General features: G+C 46.3%; 1 protein-coding gene across 33 annotated transcripts in view; it reads left to right on the forward strand.

Moving 5' to 3' along the window:
- The first annotated feature begins 514 nt into the window (after window positions 1–514).
- Window positions 515–21460, forward strand: part of PARD3 (par-3 family cell polarity regulator) — a 434005-nt gene continuing 413059 nt past the window's right edge. For all 33 annotated transcript variants that reach the window (XM_040680350.2, XM_040680546.2, XM_040680478.2 and 30 more), the window contains exon 1: window positions 515–702. In XM_040680350.2, coding sequence (XP_040536284.1) covers window positions 583–702 — 120 coding nt within the window. In that variant the 5' untranslated portion in view covers window positions 515–582. The remainder of the gene's footprint in view (window positions 703–21460) is intronic.

The raw sequence follows: 21460 nt of genomic DNA on the forward strand, positions 1-21460 counted from the left end.
GCCCACTCCTCTCAGCGGACCAACTGGCGTCGGGGGCACAGCTCCTGCAGGGTTCGCGGTGCCGCCGGAGCTCGGACCCGGCACCACGGCGGCCATCCCAGAGCAGCGAGCGGCTGCCGCTCGGGACCAACCCCACCGCCATCGGTTGCCAGCGCTGCGCTGCGCCTCGGCCGCCCCGCGGGGCCGTCCGGCTGCGCCCGCCCCGCTGCAATGCCCCGCGCCTCCGGAGCGGGGAGGCAGCGCCGCGCCCCGCCCGCCGCCGCTGCGCGCCGGGGCAGGCGCCGAGCAGGTGGCCGCAGGCAGCGGGCAGCTCCGCGGCATGTGAGCGGCCCGGCCTGCCGCGCTCCCCCAGCCAGGCAGCGAACGGCCCTCGTCCTGTCCTGCCCCTACCCCTACCCCGGTCCCCTGCCCATACCCCTGCAGCGGGGCGCCCGCAGCGGCAGTCCGGCGGCGGCGGCGGCCGGGGGCTGAGCGCCGCGCCCCGCCGGGGGGCGGCCGTGGCGGAGGGCGGAGAGGCGGAGGAGGAGGAGGAGGAAGGCTGCGCGGGGCCGGAGGGACGCGGGAGCCCCCCGGCCGCGCAGGATGAAAGTCACCGTGTGCTTCGGGAGGACGCGGGTGGTCGTGCCCTGCGGGGACGGCAACATGAAAGTTTTCAGCCTCATCCAGCAAGCGGTGACCCGGTACAAGAAGGCGATCGCCAAGGTGAGGGGCGCGGGGAGCGGCGCCCGCGATCAATATGGCGCTTCCCGGAGCGGGGAGGGGAGCGAGGGGGAAAGTCCGGGCTGCCCCGCTCGGGGCGGCGGCTGCGGGGAACCGGGCCGGACGGCGGCGGCCCCAACCTCCCGGAGCTGTGCTCGGAGCGGCCGCAGGGAGCGCGCGGGGGGGGCGGCGGCGGCCCCTCGGCCGGCCTCTCGGCGGCGGGCGGAGAGCGCGGCTCCGGCGCGGCTCCCCGCGGGCGCCTGGCGGGCCTCGGCCCTTTGTTCGCCGGTGCCCGACGGCGGGGCGGCCGCCCTCGGGAGCGCCGTTGCCGCGGGGCGAGGCGGGAGGTTCGGCCCGGCCCGTCCCGGCCCGGCCGGGTAGGGGCGCGGGGGCCGGCGGTACCTTGGGGCGGGTGGCGGGGCCGAGGCCGAGAGCCTCTGGAAATCCAGCCGCAGGCTTCCCGGCCCTCCAGGCCCGGCGGGGAGGCGGTGCGGGGGGAGCCCGCCACAGGGACGCCCCCGGGCCGAGCCCCCCGGCCCCGCTCCGGCCGAGGCTCCGGGGGGCTCCGCGGCGGCCCGGCCGCCTCTGCGCGTCTCCGGCGGTGCGCGGGAACCCCGGGAGCGGGAGGCGGCTGGGGGTGCGGGAGCCTCGAGCCTGGCCTGCGGCGGGGCCGAACCCGAACGCTGCCCGTGCCGGCCTCCCTCAGCCCCATGTTGAAATCACGGCTGTGGGTGTGCAGCGGTTACACGCTCGGTTTCCTTGCCACAGATTTGTTAGATTTGTCGGAACTGCTCTTTTGCGTCTCTCCGTTCTTTTTCTTCTACTTTCTTCTTGTTGCTGCAAAGTTCTTAGTCAGCCGTTGGCTGGGACACTACCGAAGTCGCTCTCTCGAAACTGAAGTGCCATCCCTTCCCTCTCCCCGATTCGTTGAAGCACTCTGTTCAGCTTTTCTGAGCCACTCAGACGGTCCTTACTCCCCCAGATCTGGGAGTTTTATGTTGGCAAACGCCGACCTGAAAGCTCTGAAGCTGCAGCTCCGCTGTGAGAGCTCTGAGGGCAGAAGCGGTGGGTTGTGAAGGATTCCCGGGAGATGTCTGAGATCGGTGTTCTCAGAGGGAGCTCTGGGTGCTGCACGGGGGGGGCACTGGGGGTCCCATCACCTCCCTGCTCTGTTCCTGAGGGTCCTGGTTCGGAAGAATAAAAGCAGGAAACACTCGCTACACTTTTGTTTGTCCTCCTGCAACAGTTGCAATCCTGGCTAGGGAAAGAGTGAGGGACTGCCTGGGATGGGGCTGTGCAGTCACTGGTTGCACGCTGCAGGCACTGTGTGTGCCCATGTGCTGTGGGTACAGTGTAGTGGCCCTAAGTACGTCCTGTGGGAGCACTGGGGGCTCAGTTGGGCCATTTGTGTGAGAAGCATTTGCAGAATTCATTCTTCAGTGCTGCAACATTGGCAAATATCAAGTATTGTGATGCCTGAGATTTGCGGATAGTCACAGCCTGGCCCCCCCAGCTCCCTGTCCTGGTTTACATGGCACGGTGCTGCAGGTATTAGCAGTTATACAGCGGTTACGCTGTGTGCCACGGGTATGGGCTGGAGTAGCCATAATTACTGAGATTGTTTCTATTATATGGAAATAATGTGGTTGAAAACCTAGCAGTGGCGTCCACGGGCTTCTCTGCGGGTGCTTTTTGCAGTCAGTGTCACACTTTGTGTTTAACCTGACCTCAGCGAAGCTTTTCCTCAGCGCTGCCTGGGATGGATCCGAGAGCCTCCCATATGTGCATGGATAACATTGTAAATGTATGTTTCCAGGAGAAGGGCTTGGTGGGTTACTGTCTCCTTCCAGCAGTTAGATGGCTGCTTGCAGTGCTGGCGTAGTGCTAGCGTAGTGTTAGTGTAGCCAGGGAGCAACTCTCCCCTCTGGACTGAGATGGAGAGGAGGCAAAGTGATTCCTGCACTGATAGGTGAAGGTGTGTGTGTGATGATGGGCCCTGGCAGCTGGCCCCACGCTGACACTGAGATCTGCTGAACCACTGCTCTGCTGCTGTGGAAAATGCCATTGTGGTGGAACAGCATTCAGAATAGTTTAGTGAAATGTATGGTTTTCATGCTGACTGGAAAGCAGTGTTCCTCATCCTGCCCAAGGTGTGTGGTGGCTCGGTGTGGCTGTGCTGCTGGGAGAGGGCTGGAGCTGCTGCTGGCCTCAGCCAGAGCTTTCTGAACTCTGTTACTGAGGCCACGTGCTGGGAGTGAGGAGAGTACATACTCAGCTAATGGAGATCGTAGTGAGGTTCTCCTCTCTATGAAATATTAAAAAGCACATGGCTGACACACGTACTTGCTGCAGTTTCTTATGGATGCTGCTATCTGCAGTTGGGGTTCATACACCTCAAAGAAGTTCAGCGAGGATTAACACAGCTGTTGGTACTAAATCTTTACGTGTGGATTGACTTCCTAACATGGTGGGCTGCGTGTGGAGTGCTCTGTGTCCAGGAAATCTCTGTGATCCCTTGCCTTTGTTCCAAAGGGAGCTCTGTGTCTGAAACGTGATCCATTTCTCTTCAAGTTTTGTTTGCAGAGAAAGATGAAGCGAACTGAGAGATGTTTGAGAAGTCCACCTGTCCAGGGTGCTTGCAGGCAGTGTGTGACACAGCTTCTGCAGCGAGCATTCCATGAGCTTGGTTTGTTCAGGTGGTGGCCAGCATGAGAGGAGCTCAGGGCTTGGTGGGTTCCACATCTGTGCCATTCTGGTCGTGGTTCCTGGGCAGCTCATTAGGTGATTAAACAGTGCTGGAGAGGAGCCATGGGGGTCCTTGGGGAGGGGGGAGGTCAACCAGCCTGAGTTGTGTTAACACTGATGGGAAGAGAAGATGGGCTGCTCTGCCAGGGAATGGGCATATGGTTTGAAATGTTTTAAATAAGTGATTGCTAATGACCTAATGTGAAAGTGTGGAAAATGTCCATTGAAATAGTGGAAAGTCGGATGTATCAAGTAACTTTTTATAAAATAGAATTAAATGTGTATCCTCTATCTTCGGTTTAATCTTACTGCAGTCAGAAATGTTTCTGACGTTTCTTTTTGATTCTTATATTTATTTATTGGTAACTTTCTACTGTGGTAATCTTTCTGAGATACCAAAGGTGATTTACTTTTCATCTTGTTTTTCTTGCAAATGCCACCAGACAAGCTTAGGCAAAGGGTAGGTGTTGTGTTTCTTAATTTTTTTCTTCCTGCTTTACCGTGGTGTCTGTGTGATGTGAATGAGTGCAGTAAACAACAACACCGGTGAGGAACTGATAATTTTATGCACGTATAGAATTGTTTGGCCTCACGCTCGGTCTCCACAGGGGCTGCTGGGACTCTTGGTGCCTGTAGATCCTGCTGTCCCATGTGCCATGAGCTTGTCATGCTGTTTGTAGGTTGCACGGAACTCTGATTTTCTGTCAGAAGTTAGGAAATGAACAGAAACTCCTCCTGAACCCACAGCATTCTAAGAGAATCCTTTCCCTTCTCCCTCACTAGAACATTGTGGGAAATTAAATGTTGGAGGGATTGCAATATTGTACGGAACAATGCTTGAATCGTTAATTTAAAACCCGCAGGACGTTAATATTTGTTAGAAGTAATTGTCATCTGTTCCCTGATAGCATTTGGAGGCAGCTGCTGATATCAGACCAGGACTCAAAACCCCTCAGTGCTGTAAGCAGAGGTAACTGTGTCAGGTGCCACCTGGAAGACCCAGCTCACTGCTCGACATGAAATCCATCAGCAGGGAAGCAGGAGGGTAGGGTTGTGTTCTTAGGGAATGTGTGCTGAACTTTTTTTTTGTTCTTAATTTGTCTCCCCCCCCCCCAGTGCCAGCTAGCACAGGAGTGTGTCAGCATGAAAATCCCCTGACTCTGTGTGTGCTTTGTATGGGTGTTAGCATTCTCTCTGCACAAGAGCGGCTGCTGGGTTTTGTCACAGGCACAGCTGGTTCCCTCGGAGTGCCTTTGGGATACTCTTTTGCAGTCACAGTGAAGACGCTCATGGGCAGTGATGGCGTAAGTAGCATAAAGGAGGTTTTATTTTCAGTTTGTCTCTGCTGAGATATGTCACAGCCCGTTCCCCTTTGGAAAGCTGCTGCGGGATTCTGCAGGTTTGGGAGCTGTTACTGGAAATGCAAGTCTACAGCTGGCATATGGTGGTGGAATTCCCTCATTTGTTGTCGAAAACTTCCTTTTTCCCAGTTCTCTCTGCTTTCCTGTAGCTGTGCCAAGCATGAGAGCTGGGCAGCATGCGAGTCCTTCAGCTCTGCAGGTAGTGTTGGTGGGGGGTCATGCGTGGTGTTACCTAGTTTTGCTTATGTGAGCAATACATATCTTAGCTGGATGGGCTGCAGCATTGTTTTAAGATAATATTGCATGGTTTGTCAATATTTAGCCATTACTGATGGCAGCAGCACAGTGTGCTCTGTGGAAGAGTGGCTTGCGGGCAACTCACAGCTGGGTGCTGAGCTCAGCTGCAGCACAGAAGATGGAACTGTGGAGATCTGTGAAAGCACTCAGCGTGGTCCGTGAGTGGCTCTGGCCTGCAATTTGGGGTTGAGGAGCTGCCAGCCTTCCTTGTCTTGGGCAAAAGCCTCGGCCAATGGAAACCATCTGACTCTCATAGCTCTTCACACTTCAGCTGCAGTTATGGTTGCAGATGTTTTAGCTGGGCTATAAAAGCACCGCTGGAAGTAGCACTTTCTCAGTTGGATCAGACTATGACATCTTTTAGTTGTGGCACATTCGGTCTGGTAAAATAAGATGGAGTAAACGGGGGAGAAACATTATCGATATTGGTCAGACAGAATATGGCTCATGTAGCTTTAAAACAATTTCCTGGTTCTTCAAAGGAAAACAAACTTCTTCATCCAAATAGAAACTGAATGGATAAAACATGCAACAATGCCGAACCCATGCTTATGATATTGAAAATAAAGTGGAATTCTTCTGACATAAATCCAGAGTATGGCACAGATGTTCTCACTCAGAAATGTTTTGTGAGCAGTAAGAAAATAAAAAGTGGAGGAAAAAAAAGTATTAAAAATTCTGCAAGATACATTAGAGCATCTGTGCTCTATTTTTTTTTTTCCTTTTCTTTTTAATATACAGTATGTATTTTCCTTGTTTCTTTGAGGTCATTTTACTGTAGTGCTCAGCAAATCTGGCCCTGGAACACAGATGAAAAAATCCAAGAAGCCAAACTGCCTCTGAGGGAAGTTCCATAATGCAACGATGCTGCTTAAAAATGGGAAAGGAAAAAGAATGTTTGGAGCTGGAAGCACGCATGTCCACAGTGCTTGTCAGGAAGAGCGGTACTGCTGGTGGAAGGGAAATGAGTCAAATTCTGAAGTCAGGAAAAAGTAATTTTAAATGATCAGTGACCATTAGGGTGTTTTTTGTTATTGAGATAATCGCATTTGTTTTGCTGGTGACCATGTTGAAGTACTACATTGTTTCCAATTGGTAGCTTTAGTTATTTTCACAAATTGGTTCCAGCTATTTGTTAAATCAGAAGTGCTTTTAATAATTATTTTGTTGCATTTACTCTTAAATACAAAACAAAAAAACCCTCAAGTAATACGTCCATGAGGGTGACTTACGTTCCATTTGAGTTTCTTACTGTAGTGGTGATACAGATCATGGAATCATAGAATATCCCTTGTTGGAAGGCACCCATAAGGATCACTGAGTCCAACTCCTGTCTCCACACAGCACCACCCCAAAATCAAAAGGTATGTCTGAGGCACTGTCCAGATGCTTCTTGAACTTGGAAGTGTGGGGCCATGAGTGCTTTCCTGTGGAGCCCATGCCTCCCAACCTCTGGTGAAGATCCTTTTCCCAGTGCCCAGCCTGACCCTGCCCTGTAGCAGCCCCATGCCGTTCCCTCGACCAGCTAGCAATGTTGTGCTTGATGCACCCCAGGGTATGAATGGCCTTCCTGGCTGCCTGAGCATGCTGCTGACATATGTTCAACTTGATGTGGCCCAAGGCTGCCAGAGCCAGGGTTACCTCTTCCCAGGTACAGAATCTGACACTTGCTCTTGTTAAACTTCCTGTCGTTGGTGGTTGCTCAGCTCTCTAATTTGTCTAGATCTCTCTGCAAGGCCTCTCCACCTTCAGTGGGGTTAACAGCTCCTCCCAGCCCCAAGTCCTAAACAAAATGAGGAATGTATCCTGATTGAAAGCTCTCAGACTAGGCCCCATTTGCTGTATTTGCATGTGGACCTGCTGGAAATGTGCACAAGAGCGTTCCTTGTACCTGGCTGGAGGCACAGTGCTGGCCCTCTGAGATTCTCTGTGGTAGAAAATAAGCATGCCTGGCTCAGGAAATGTCGATACAGAGAATCTTCCAAATTGAATTCAGTGCTGACCTTGCTGCTCTAAGAAATGCTGTGTGAGATAAGGGCTCACCAGGCACTCACATCAGCAAAAACACCTGTGTTGGTGAGGTGCAGAGGGCACTGATTTCATTGAATTAAGGCAGAATGGATGCTGTGCTGCATCTCAGGGTTTCCAATGAAAGGGAAATTTCATCAAGGCTGTGTGTATTGGAGCCCGGGCTGTGTGTTGTGGTGCTGTGAGATGCCAGCCAGCCCCATCTGCAAAACCATGTGCTGGGCTTCTTGGCTTGCTTGGCCTCCCATGTAATCGCGTCTCTGGCTCATTGGGACTTCTTAGTAATGGGGACAGGGCTGGTGAAAGGGAAAGGATTGCGGGAGAAGAGTGGACTTCTGAAGGGGAGGGAAAAAGACTTGGGGTGGCCCTGGAGGCTGACCAAAGAAAAAACCTCCATGGCTGTGACAAATGAATGCAGTTCCTGGTACCATTTCTTTCATGAGAGGGAAATAGGAATTTGCAAGGGGGCAAGATGATAAATCGCATACTGACAAATGAGAAGAGCTGAAGGTAGGAAGAATCTGGTTAACTCTGTGCCTCAGAGGTAAGCACTCAATCTAGCAAGAGGGTGAAATATATGACCTCAGTGTGACACTATGGCTGTCATTCAGAGGTCTTCATTTTAAAAAGAAACCTGGGGAACTTATTACAGGAAGCTGCCCTTTTTGGGTAATAGGTGTCCTGAAAGTAGTCAATCTCTGACTTGGCAGCGAAAATAGACACTGTTTTGGAAAAGTAATGTCCAAATTTTAGGCATACTTTCCCCGTTCTTTCAGCTTAGCTGGCTGCTTATTCAGAGATTCTGGACCTTTGCAGTAGAAGTGAGCTGCTGTGTCATTAGTGGTTTTCTTTTCAAGTGCCCACGTTGATAGGAATTTGTTCTGGGTATGCATGCCCTTGCTAAACCAGGGAGTCAGAGGGCTATTTGCGATGTGCTGGTATTCCTGTTGAATCACTAATAGGAGAAGAGAAGTTACGTGGGTACAAAGGGTTTTAGATGGAGATGGAACGGTTGGGAGCATGCAGATGTGTGCTTTTGTGTGCACCCACTTGAGTGTTCTCATTCGTCTGAAGAAATTTAGCCACACTTACCAAATGAACAAGGAGTTTCACCTTACCCCATCTTTTTTGCATGTGCTTTCAAAGTTCTTGAGTTACTCTGCCTTCCCCTAGGCAAAGGGCACATCATGCTTTTCTTCCCTATTAAATGTCGGAAGCAATGCCTTACCTGTGAGAAACTTGCAGAGATGCACCCTGTCGTGCATGGCATGGGAACAGCTGCTTTGTTCTTGTCCTCAGAATCTGAGCAGAGCAGCGCTCAGAAATACATTCTGTATTCTGAAATACAGAAGAAATACTCATAGGAGTTTTGGAGTGTCTCTGAGGTGACCAGCCTGGAAGCTTTGCTGCTCTAACAGCTGAAGCGTTGGTTTAAAAGGAATTTAAATTGAAACATCAAGCACCTTGGCTTTAATAAATGGCTGAATTAGGCTTGGCTTGGTCTAAGAAGAAAATGTTGTGCCCTGTATGTAGCACAGGGTGTTTAACTCGTGGTTGTAGAAGACAAGGGAGCTGTCTCACCCTGCACCCAGCAACCACACCAAACATAATGCTTTGGTAAACTGAAACCAGATGTCAATGTGTGAAGTGTTATTGTAATCAGCGTCTTGCAAATCTCCCCTTTATGAGTATGGATGTGTGAAGTACATCACGATGACCCCGTTGTTGTGTCACATCTCCACAGATCGGTCCTGTGCCAAGCTGGAAGCCGGTGTCCTGCAGCTGCTGGGGGAATCCCAGCATGACCCAGCTCTGGCCCTGCTTGCTGGGGTGACGCGACTTTGGGCTTTATTCCCTGGCTGCAGGACGGCAGCAGCAGCAGCAAAGCTGAGCTACCTTATATGAAAAGTTAATTTGTGCTAAGAATTCTTTTGATATTTGAATATGCAGCAATCAGCTTGGATGGACTGCTGTTTACCTTTTAGGAATTGGAGAAGTCTAAACAAGCTGCTGAAGGGAACTGCCTTTTGAAAATCTCCTTTTGAAACATTTTTTTTGACAATCGTGTTTCAGACAGACATGAAATCTGCTCTTTGTGGTGTCCTGGTGGCCAGAGACTGCTGGGAGCAATGCTGGGCCCAGGGTAAGGGAAAGGTTTGGGCAGAGTGCTGATGTGTGGGGTCACCTGAGGGACTCTGGGAGTCCCCATTCTGAGCGTGCCCTCAAGGTTGGAGTGTAACTACTTGTGCATGAATGCTGCTCCTCTGGCTTTTAGAACGAGATCCATAGTTCAGTATTTACCGTGGCCAGCTGCTGTGCTGGAGTGCAGTTTGTAGGAACTGCTCCACTTCGTTCTAAATTGCTCTGACTTTTAATTCGGTGCTTGCTTGCTCTCACTGTTGAACAAGGTAAATAGAAACATATGTTTTCTTTGTTTAATGTGAACATTATTAGAATATTTTGGATTTGAAAATCATAATAGCTGTTTTTGTGATGTGTACATAATTCTGTATGTGTATGGGTGGCCTGCTTTGCTTTCTTAGCCCACGTGTTATGTCTGTGATTAGACAGTGATAGGGATGAAGGCTGCTCCAGCTTTCATATGGTGCTTCTGTCTGCATTTTATTGCCTCCTAAAAGGCTTTGTTGCCAAAGGTTAGTGAATGCCAAAGGCCCTGTGAACAGGGATCCATTTTAAGACACAATAAATACACAATTTTTCTTGATCACTTTTGTAAAGTTGTACGTCATATTGAAATAAAAATAGTTTTTCTGTTATGAATTATGATCTAGATGCATGCTGTGTTTAATCCAGAACTTTTCTGTCTTGCTTTCCTAAAGTGTATTGTTCCTTTCTCAAGCAGAGCATGGAGTGTAATAACTCACTTTTTTGTTTTGTGTTACTCTGCAGTATAAGCTAAATGCTGAGATAGGAAGCAGAGCTCTGAGATCGAGCAGTTTGTTATTAACACCCTCTTGCAGCTTTTCTTTCATCTGATGCTCTGGTCTGAAAGCAGACTCACAGTGAAGACCACATAGCTTCAGATGTGCCGGCTGTACCTCAGTCCGATAAATGAGTGCCCTGCACTCCCAACTCGCCCTTCTCAGAGTTTCTGATCAGCAGCATTCAGCCCCTTGCTGCTCACCTCCTCCTTTGTTATGCATGAAGCTGGGCAGTAGGTGTTCTGGGGGTGTGGACCAGGGGCTTGATGAGGGCAGAGTCAAGGTTTCTCAGAAGCTCTCTTCCGATGATGACAGCAGAAATATGTACTTTTTTTTCTTCCCCTCCTTCATAATGTTGAAATTTCGGTGTGCAGCTCTTCAGTGTATAAATCATGGTGTGTGTGGGAGGGAGGATGTGGTGGAGATTGGTACCTAGAACAGTCAAATGACATGGGTTTACATCTGTCCCATGGAAGCTGAGGGAATTTAGAATCAAAAACTGATCTTGGATGACAGCATTTCTTCTACCTATTTGAACTTCAAAGCTACCCTCTCCCTCCTTCTTAAAACCCAACATGAGATGTGAAAGCAAAGCAGAGGAGTTCATCCCTGGCTCCTTATAAACACACCCTGTCAGCTCTGCTGCTTGGGCTGTGCTGCTAAATGGGGAAGGGAGAAACCTTATCAGTATCAGAATGAATTTTAAACTAAATGTGATGTGAATACACTTTTTTGTTTGTTTGTTTTTAAGCATTGATTTTAATGCACATTATGCTCAGTGCAGGAGAACTCCATTGATTAAAACTCCAGATCCGTGTTTTGTTATTTCTTAAGTGACTCGAATGATGATTGTGTTTAGCTGTTGTTTCATATCACTTCTCAAGTAATTTTTGTGTCTGTGTTCCATCACAGAACTTGCCCCTTTGGGAGTCCTTTGGAACTCAGTTAACAAAATCCACTTGAAGTTCAATTGCTTAAAAGCATCGAGACCCTTTCTTTTTGCTTCTTTACCTACACCTTCATCCTGGTTGCTACTGTGGGCTTCAATTTTTTGAGCTTCATCTATGCTCCCTTGCTGAGGAGCTGTGCTTGTTTTGTACAAGACCAATGCCAGCTCCATTAGTGCCTGAAGAACTGCTGTGCAGCATCTGCTGGGAGAGCCTCCAGGGTGTTAGAACTTTATTTTGGTATGGGATGAACTGCTGCAGGTTGCCTTAATTTCTTACCATTAGGTAAGGTCATGTATGCAGGTTGTGTGAGCACCAAATGGTTTGAGTCCTGACTCAGAGTTAAGTCTCATTTGTCTGCAGCTCTGAAAGCAGGGTGTCTTTGGAGGAGTTTAATGCAACTTTACTAATAGGTCATAGGAAACTAATGATAGATAGGTGGGGGTTTTTTTGGTCAAAATTATTCCTTTTTGATAAATGTCCATGTGTGAGGAAACCTCAGGGATGGAAAGATGTAGAAATGCATGACAGAGGCTATAAAGCTATGGTTAGGATTTAAGAAAAAACACTGCAGTGTCTTAATTCAGAGGAGACAGCTGAATCCTGTGGTGAAGATGTAGGAAATTCCTTGATAGTTTTTCTCCTCCAGGCTGTGAGTTGGGAATGGAGATGGCTCTGTCAGTGCCCTGCTGTGCCAGGGCTGGGTCCTTTCCATCACCGCTGTCCCAGATCCACAGTCACTGAGAGAGTCATTGTTTATAGCAAGTGGGCACTTGTACAACATCCACATGGGGATTTTTTCTGTGTATTTGAACTCTCTTAAGATAGTGAGAAGTACTTTGCTGAACTGTTGGTGCTGCAGCAGAACCATGATGCTACAGCAGTGCATTGTACCCGAGAAGCTGCAGTCTGGTACTTTGGGTAGTAATGCAGTAGCATGTGAGCTTCAGCAGCGTGTTCACTCTGTGTCTGTGCAGTACTGGGCTCTCGGTATCATCTTGTTTGAAATGAAGCATGCTGTGGTTTATATGCTGCAGGTACAGCCAACATGCCTGCTGCCCTGTGTGGCTCTGACAATGTTTGGCCATTTGTAACCTGGGGGCTGAGGCTCTGCCTGCAGCCCAGCAGCAATAGGGAAAATGCATCATGTGCTGCACATGGCAGTGTGTCTGATGGTAACTGCTGATGTGTCACTGTGCCATTGGGACCTGCGTGGCAGGGACAGCCACAGCAACATGAGCCTGCATGATTCTGAGAGCACTATGCAGAGAGAATGGGTATCCTTCTTTCTTCTCTGGTGGAAAGGTATCAAGGATCTGCACCCAAGGGCATGAAGCACATCAGCAGAGAGAGTGTAAATATTTTCTGCCATGCCTGCCTCTTGTGTGGAGCGTACTGGCTCAGAAACAAGATTTCTCTCCAATGCCTTCTCCTCTTAATTTGGTAATTTCCTTGTGTGCTTCACCACCTTCTCCTGTCAAACAGCAAATCAGTGAGCAAATGTTGTAGCATTTGGCAGGCAGGTAATTAACACACAGAGCAAATGGGGAAAGCGAGGCACAGGAGGTTGCCAACTCTGGGACCACACAGGCGGTCCAACACCGGGCTGGAAATAACATGCTGACTCCCAGCCACAGCTCTATCTTTCCCCTCTAGTAAGGATGTGGTGAAGCACTGCTGTACTTAATCCTGCTGCTCTTCTGGAGGTTAGCCTTCCTATGAAAAGACATGCCAGGCTTTGCCAGGCTGAGAAGCGGGTGTCTTGTGGTAATTGGCTGCTGGAGAGAAAGTATCTTCCTGCTAGGAAAGTGCGGGCTCTGCCTGCTCAGCTGCTTAAATAATTACTGTTTCTTGTGTAATTCATTTCACAGGTCCCAGTTTGTATGAGATCTCTCACACAGTATGAGTTACTGTGGTTGAAACTTTTGTACGATAATCCATGCTGAGTAGTGAGGATGTAGACTCCAATATTACATACTTGTTGAAAAGGTTGTAACTTAGAAAGAAGGCAGAGCAAAGGCTTATGTTTTGCTTTAATATAGCTAGCTAAATGGATTCATGCATAGTGATTTTGATTTTCTTAAATTTTATTTTAAACTTGGTGCCACACAGAAGCCATAAGGAGATGTATCAGTGATGTACTGGGCTTAAATACGAGAAGGTTAGACAAGGGAGAATATAGATCCGTGCTGGTGAAACTGAAGTCTGTTTTTTCTCATTAGAGTGCTGTAATTTTCTTTCAATATTGCAGTGTTGCAAGTAAGTAGTCAGTAAGTGCTCTAATGTTCAGCCAGTGCTGGTGAGAAAGGGTGCCAGGTCAAAAGGCAAGGTCTGGGAGCAAGAACTGTCTGTGTGCATGCGTGTTCCTTGTAGATTGATGGGGTTAATTACCACGGTCTTGACTTTGCTTGTGGACTACTGTGCTACTGATGCTGACTGAAAAGAAGCTCAGTCTTGCACAGCTTTTTAATCCCTTCTGCATGCAGTGCAGAAGAAAGCATGTTTCCTCCTTGTAGATGTAAGTTTTCATGATTATAATGTGGTGATCATATCAGGATCTCTATATTAAGGAGAAGGAAACAAGCAGAGCTGTGTTTGCTATAGCAAGTATTAAATAATAAAAATTCTAAGCCCCGAAAATTGAGATATTACAGATTATAATGTCACCCTAAAACAGCTTTCAAAATGACTGGTTTGAGTTTAAGAAGCATCAATTAATTCTTTTGTGTTTTGAAAGCATGTCACAGCACAACTGCAGCTCACTATTACCGCTTTTGTTGAAGACCTCAGGTTCTGCTTGCAGCTGACATAGCCACGTTTTCTCCAGCAGTTTGGAAAGATGCAGCTGGAGGAGTGCACAGTGAAAACATTTACTGAATAATTACAGATGAGCCTTTGTTCATCTTCTGCCCCATGACCTTATTTTTGAGTGACTCCGTGCCTTTGACAAGCATGCAGTCACCTGGCATGAGGGTATACAATGCAAAGTGATTTCTTGAAACTGGTTAGCTTGAGAGATTTCGCTGAATCCTGTTAACAAATATCTCTAATGATTTGCATGCATCATTATGTGTCTCTTCCTTGTTGTAGCACATCCCCATTATTCCAGAGATGCTTTTCATTAGAAAGCCCCTGAGAACACATTGTCTGCTTGTACTTAGCTTTAACCACTCCTGAAGCTCACAGTGCTGCCGTTTCGCTTTCTGCTCTCTCCTCAACTTTTTTCTGCCTTTGGAAACAGAGCTGTTTCTCACCTGTGAAATGGCATTGCTGTTCCTGGTTTTTTCACCAAATTTAATTGTTTTCCTAGCTTATAGTCTCTTCTTCTTCTTCTTTTTTTCCTGATGCTCTTTCTGTTTCTTGCAATTGATTGTTACGTGACAGTGACCCTTTCCCTTGTAGGCACTATATGCACTCCACAGGCTCTGTTTTAGAGGGTTTCCTGGTTCTCATGTGTTACTGAGTGCATAATGACACTATGAAAGGGAATCACAGCACCTCAGTTGTGGTCATTGCTTCATCTGCTGTGTCCTGCAGTAGAAAAAAAGAAGAGATGGTCTGCAGGTGGATATAAATGGTGTATTAACATTTCTTCCTTTACTCTGCCGCATATATGTTTTTAGGCTGTCTTGGGCCTTCTTTTTTTTTTTTTTCCTTTCTGTCTTAAAATGAGGTTGTTTGCTATACCAGAACAGTAGTCAAGGAATTCTGTGTTGTTCTATTAATCTCACACTCTGCTTACATGAGCTGTTCCTGAAGGCATGCAAGAACAAAACAGAAGGGGTGGCTGGTGTGCAAGAGTGATGGCAGCAGTGCACGTTCTGTCCAGATGCTGTCATGCTCTTACGTGCTGCACTGTTCTCATGTGCATGAACTGGCCATGTGGGGAGGATACAGACAGACAGCTTTTTCACCTGCCAGTAGGACTGTAATGAGGTTTGCTGCAACTGCTTCTGAGGCAGGATTTGCAACAGAAAGTTGAATTTTTCTGAATGCATTGGAAGTGCTGTGCATGGTGATAAGTGAGTATGTGGTGGCAGGATTCTGCTAGCTCGGATGTCGCTTCATTTCTGCTTGTAAACTGCAGGTCACAGAACAAGTGGATAGGTTTCCATACAGAGACTCTTCTGGTAATGATTTGAAATGACGTTTCTGTGTGTATTCTAGCCCAGGATACATTTGAGTTTGTAAAACATTAAATAAGCTTAAACCCATGTGTGTGCTTTTTAACAGCTAGTGAAATTTTCATTTAATCACTTTTAATAATGTTAAGAAGTGTACATTCAGCTGTTTGTCCTTAGCAGACAAAATGCATTGGGGGAGCTTATAGCCAAACAAACTGGGTATAAAAATCAGTATTAAAAAAGAAAAAAAACACAGAATATCACTATGAAGAAGAACTGAAATAATTCAGTTTAAAACATAAGTAAATAATTGTTTTTCATGTACAATGATGTATTTCTCATTGAAGCACAATACCAGAAAAATTGGGTATGTTCACTGATTTACAGGCTGCTCAAACATGACTGCATGAGACAACTGAAGCTCCTCCGAAGAGAAGGCAGTATAATCTGAGGATCAGCAGCTGAAAGGCACTCCCTTTTTTAATCTTCTGTTTCCAGCTGGAAGGGGAAATGTTCTTAGTTTTTCTCCTCTCTTTTTTTTCTTTCTCTTTTTAATAGATTGTAGTTGTAGAGCTAACAAGAATAGACATTGTGCTTTCACCAGCCAAGCACGTTTCCATACAATTGTTCTGTTTGCTTCTTTCTTTATCAGTTGAGGGCAAACCGTTCAAACTATTCTTTTTACAGCACCTTCCCTTTTTATTACCCTTGCCCAGAGCATAGACTTGTTTGTTAGCATTCAGGTTGACTGTGTACAGAACGTAAATGGGAGCCATCCCAACCATATTGGCCATTGAATTGCCTTATCTGCCTTCCTTGTTTTTAAAGAGCCAATTTGCATTTTTCCCCTGTATCTCATCTGGAAGTGCAAAGCACAAAATGTTTTCAAACATCCTGCCGCTCATGCTGTGTGAATGAATTGAGAAAGTAGTCTGATACGTGTCTGGAATTTGCAATTTACATATAAAATCTGAAAGGTAGAACATCTGAAAAAGAAAATCTCAACTTGGCTTCTGTTGTGTGCATCGAGAGTGCTATGCTTATTAAATACAAAATGCTTCCAAGTCTTAAGATATGTGGGACCTGTCCCCTACGGGAAAGTGACTGCTGTTGTGGCATGACCAGGGCCACATTTAGGTAGGAACTGGATGGAACAACCCTGAAATCAAGCAGACTTCTGTCCAGACATGGGGACCTACCTGCCAGTAATGCTATTTGTCAAATTGTGCAGTTAAACTCCTGAAGATGTGCATTTAGCACTGTATGATCTGTAGTTTCTTCAGGCAGCAACAGCCCCACAGTTGGATTTGTGTCATGTCATGATGTTGCTGTGAAGGGTCCTCTGTGAGGAGGGCTGGCCTTGGGCGTAGGGGTGACCTGGCTCAGCTCCTGGCCAGGAGGGCCAGTACTGTTGTGGTGCTGGTCAGTGGGGATTACTGGTGTGGAAAAGGCAGCTGTGGAGGGGGGTGGGAGGGAGGGACAGAAGGAAGCATTTGTTCTCAGCTGTTATGTAGACTGTCTGTGCCTGTAAGCATGCTCTTTGGATGTGATGAGCATCATGGGTGCCACTTGCTTGAATGACTGCGCTACCTGTGGAAGGAGGGGATGAATCTGCTGTCAGGACTTGCAAGGCCAGAGAGGACCTGATTCTTAATGAGGCTGACTGTGTTCATTGTCCTCCAGGAGGCCCTGCAGTGTCCCTGTGGTGTGGCGGGCCTGTGAGTGACAGCCACTCTGAGCGGTGTCAGTGGGGTTCCCTGGGCTCTGCTGTGGTTTGACAGGCTTCTGGTGAAACTGACACGTTTCTAAATGCCACAGTGAGTGATTTTATTGAAAGTGTGCGCTGTACTTCCAGTCTGAATGCAGAGCTGCAGTTCTCAGCCTTGTCTGGGGCGCTGCATTGAAGCCAGCATGGTGGGTCTTTGGCCTTCAGGAGCAGGTTCTTCTTGGGCTACTTCGGTCGCTCTGCAGATCCCCATGAATTAAATTCCATCATGCCTGTGGATACTTGCAGGCTCTGTGATAGAATTTATCTTTCCTACTCTGGACAAATTGTACCAAGTACCATCAGTGTGGAAAAATGAAGAGAGGAAGGGCAAAGGGGCAAGAGACTATGTCTGACCTTGCCATGGCTTCTCTACAGGTGAAGTCTCACTCCGTATTTGGGTTCGGGATAATCACAGGATTGAATTTCATTGGAGTTCAGTTACAGGAACAGAGTCCATAATTAAGGAATTCAATGAGTACTTCTCAGAGTCAGGTTACATTTATTTTTGAGGAGTTACTTACGTGGCTGCTTAATTTTCATTCAAGGTTTGAACTCTTATGGGCTTATTAATTTAATTATCTCTTTTTAACTTCTTCTCACACGTGCATACTAAGATCCTACAGAGGTAGATCTTAGTTACTGTTTTATCTTTTTTTTTGGTGATTCGATGTTACTGGCATCGGTGACGTGGTAATGTAAAAAGGATTTTTTCTTGTAAATTTTATTCTCTGCAGTTCTGCTAAATTGCTATTCATGCTTAACGTTACAGCTCTAAGTGAGTCTCGTGATTTCTGCAGTGTCTCTGCCTTTGCGTCTTTGTGCCTACAAGTGTTAAAATTCTTCAAGAGAAGCCTCTTCAGTGATGAATGGATTCAATGATTCAGCTGTTTGTAAGGGTAGAAGAAAAAACAGGAAATCTGAGCACTGTTTTATGGTGTTTGGCAATCTGCTTTCACACAAGAAGTGAAGCGTTTTTCTAGTATTCACAAGCACTGGTGTCTCCAGGCTCTTATAAATGTGCAACACTGGCTGCTTTAGCAATATACACCTCTTAAGCAAGTGGGAGAGGGATGAGAGCCAGCTGGCCCCGAGTTCAGGGTGAGAGATCTAAGAAATCATAGGTTTCATAATTCCATATGTTCAAGAGTCTACATGATGGTTACTTCAGCATGTTTACTTATCATATATTTTAGGTGTAGGAGCATGGGCAGTGAGTTCTGAAGTACTCAGTTGGAGCAGCCTTGCACGATGACAGGTTTCCTTCAGTACTGACAGTGTTGTTAGAAGCACACATTGTAAATGGTGTTGCCTGGAAGCTTCCTGAGATGCACTAGAGGTTGCCCTGACTCATTTGCTGCACGGAAGTGCTGTAGCAATAGTATAATAGATTGAGCTTTGAGAGATTTGATTGTAATCGAATACTGGCATCTCTTGTTCTTTATAGTTACTTTCTTTTCCCTCTAAAATATAAATCGTCTTTGTTAAAATCTGTCCATTTGTGGCAATAAACACGGCTCTGAAGACTTCAAGGAAAATCTCCTTTTTGATATGGAACATCTTATGTTTTTCTTGTTGGAAACCATCCAGATTCCACCTTGTGTTGCTATTTCACAAGATTAATATTCATCCCCCAAAAGCCAATATGTTTTAATAAACTTCATAATAATAATCATAAAACTCTTTACTATCTTGTGACGAGTAATACCTTTTTTTATTTGGTAAAATCAGAACATGTGTTAGATATGAACTTGCATGATACAAAATGTGAATCATTGCGAAAGAAACCAAACCCTGTGTCATTGCTCTGGGTGAATGTGCTGCTTGCTCATTAAAGGTGTATCTTTGCACTAGGAAGCCAACAATAAATCAAATACCACATCAGCTTACACCATACTCTGCAAATGAGTCAGGCAGCACTAGCTGGAGGAGTGCATGCACCTCTGGGCTCTGAGCATGACAGGGCTGTGTTGGAGCAGCAGCCATGTGCTGTGAGAATACCCTGAGCTTAAACCACTCATTCTGAGGTGGAAGCATGTACAAAGGTGTTCAGGGGAAGGAGGGACGATAGTGTTGCCTCAGAGAGAAGAGTGATGTTGAATATTGCAGTACAAGGGTTCATATGTGTCAGTATTGAACCATACAGAGCTTGCTCCTACTAGATATAATTTCAGCGTCTATAAATTGCCATCACCAACATCTTTGGTCTTGTTTTGTATTCCAAGTGCTGATTTCAAGTAGTAATTAATATCCAGTTTAAGAGAATATCTGTGTGATTGTTGGTTTCTCTTGGGCAGCTTTAGGTGCTTTGTAGCACTTTCTTACTTTCAACACTGTTGCTATCCAGTGCACAAAGCTCTGATTGCAGCTCTTTCTTCTACTGACATTGAGAACTGATATCTTCATGCTGAGATAATGTTATCTTCACCTCCATCACACCAGTCAACTTTGACAGGAGCAAGCATAAGTACGAATGTAGCTATTTGGTGTCTACAGGTGATTTGGGTACCAGAGGCTCCCTTCAGAGTCGATGTAGAGAAATACATGGTTCTAAGGTGTGATTCACCTTATCGTCAAGCAGCCATATATAATAGCTGATTTTTACAGTCCGGGAGCTGGCTGCAGCACGCCTGCAGCTGCACAGCCGTCCTTCAGCATGCACATATACACTGCCAGTTGTCTGCGTCTACTGCAGTGGATCCTATCCATTGCATCCTCTTGTTACAGGTCTCCATTTACACCGGTATGTGATCTTACAGAGCAGCCGCTTGCTATGTGCAAAAGTAAGCACATGCATGGAAAAAAAACCCCTAAGAAAACAACAACAACAAAACAAAACCCAACCCTACCAATAACTTCTCTTGCTCCTCTTTGTGTGGCCTTAGGTATGCACTTTTATATTTACTTTGGACAAAATGCTTACATCTTGTGTGTTGCTGCAAGAGCTGGGCAGTGTCTGTATGAGACAGTACTACTTAACTCAGTGCAGAATACAGAGCTCTGTGCTCTGGGGAGTACTCAGCTCCATGGAGCTGAATGCTGTTGAGAAATGCTGCTTTGTCCTTTCTTGCAAGAAGGGCTGGGGACTCCTCAGCTCCTCCCAGCAGTGGTATTTACTCCAGTTTTCAATATGAGGGCCAGATAATTTCAAGTGTTTTTTTTTTTTTTTTTTTTTAAAGGCCAGGCACTAAAATCAATGTTGTGAAAAATTGTGTACACACACACACACATATATATATATGTGTACATATATACACATATATATATGTGTATATATATATGTATGTGTGTTTTTCACCTGTAAAAGCTGAAATAATCTCTTCAAACCCAACAAGTTTTAGCATAAACTTAAAAAGGAGCATAAGAACGTGTTTGTATTTAGCATCTAATTTTTTTTCATTCCTTCACTGCTTCTGAGTTGCATAATAAAGTAACACTGAGCTTTGCTGTGGATGGTTGTGGAAACTGATTTTAAGCTGTGTGTTTCAACAAGACACTTCCCTGATGTGTGTTTCAAGATCTGCATGCCTGCCCTTTCCACTGCTTTGAAACCAGGTAGCTAAATGGGAATGGGATGGAAGTGATTAGTTTTACATATCCCTTACTGTTCCATGTGAAATGCCATGAATAAATACTGAAAGCCCTGGAAAAAAGTATGAGAGAAGCACCAGGGTTGTATAACCACCTCTGTGTAGTGAAAATGGTGTCAATCAGATACATAGGCATGTTGCAGCAGATCTGGAAGCTGCTTGAAAAGAAACTGTGGCAATTGTTCCTTCTAACATAAACATTTTGTAACTCTAATTAAAAGGTACAAGAAGAAAAGAGTTGTGCTTGCAAGTAGGGAGTTGTTCCATGGTGTGTTGGGGGAAACAAACGGAATTGTTTTGCAATTTATACAATGCAGTTTCAAAAATAAAGCTGTCCTTAGTGGAATGCCCTCATGGATGCAGTCAGTGTCAGGTGGTCCCAACCTGCAGACTACACGTTACGCACAGATGCAGGCCTATAACGATGCAGGCTGTTACTTGCTGAGTAAAATGGAAGCTAATGGCTTGGCAGTATTGGTAAACTTGGTAGTAAAACTTATTACAGTTCTTTATAAGTGTTTAAGAAGGAAATCTTTCATTATATCCATAATATCTTGGCATAAATGCTATCGCACACAGTCAAGTTATCACCACGTGCCGAATTCCCAAGTCCTGTGAGAGAAAGCATTCATTTGCAGTTCTGAAATAAGATGTTTTCAGTTCAGGATTGACAGGCACAGCGATTTCTGTACCACTGCTGGCATTATGCTCAAACTCATACTTTGGTAATCCCTATTGTTACAATACCTGTCCCTTGCCATCGCACAGCAAAGTGCTGAGGATTGTTTCAGGGCAGTGAACCTATCAATTTCCAAACAAGTCGTTTACCATTGAAAGAAAGTTCTAACTGCTGGAGCTGGACTGTGTTGAAGTTACAGAGCTGGGAAGATAAACACAGGTTTCTGTTGGGTGCTAATCTGGAGATCAGAAAATCCTTTCTTAAAGCTTTATTTATTTATTTA

The sequence above is a fragment of the Gallus gallus genome, chromosome 2 (genome assembly GCF_016699485.2).
Source record: "Gallus gallus isolate bGalGal1 chromosome 2, bGalGal1.mat.broiler.GRCg7b, whole genome shotgun sequence".
Classification (NCBI taxonomy): domain Eukaryota; kingdom Metazoa; phylum Chordata; class Aves; order Galliformes; family Phasianidae; genus Gallus; species Gallus gallus.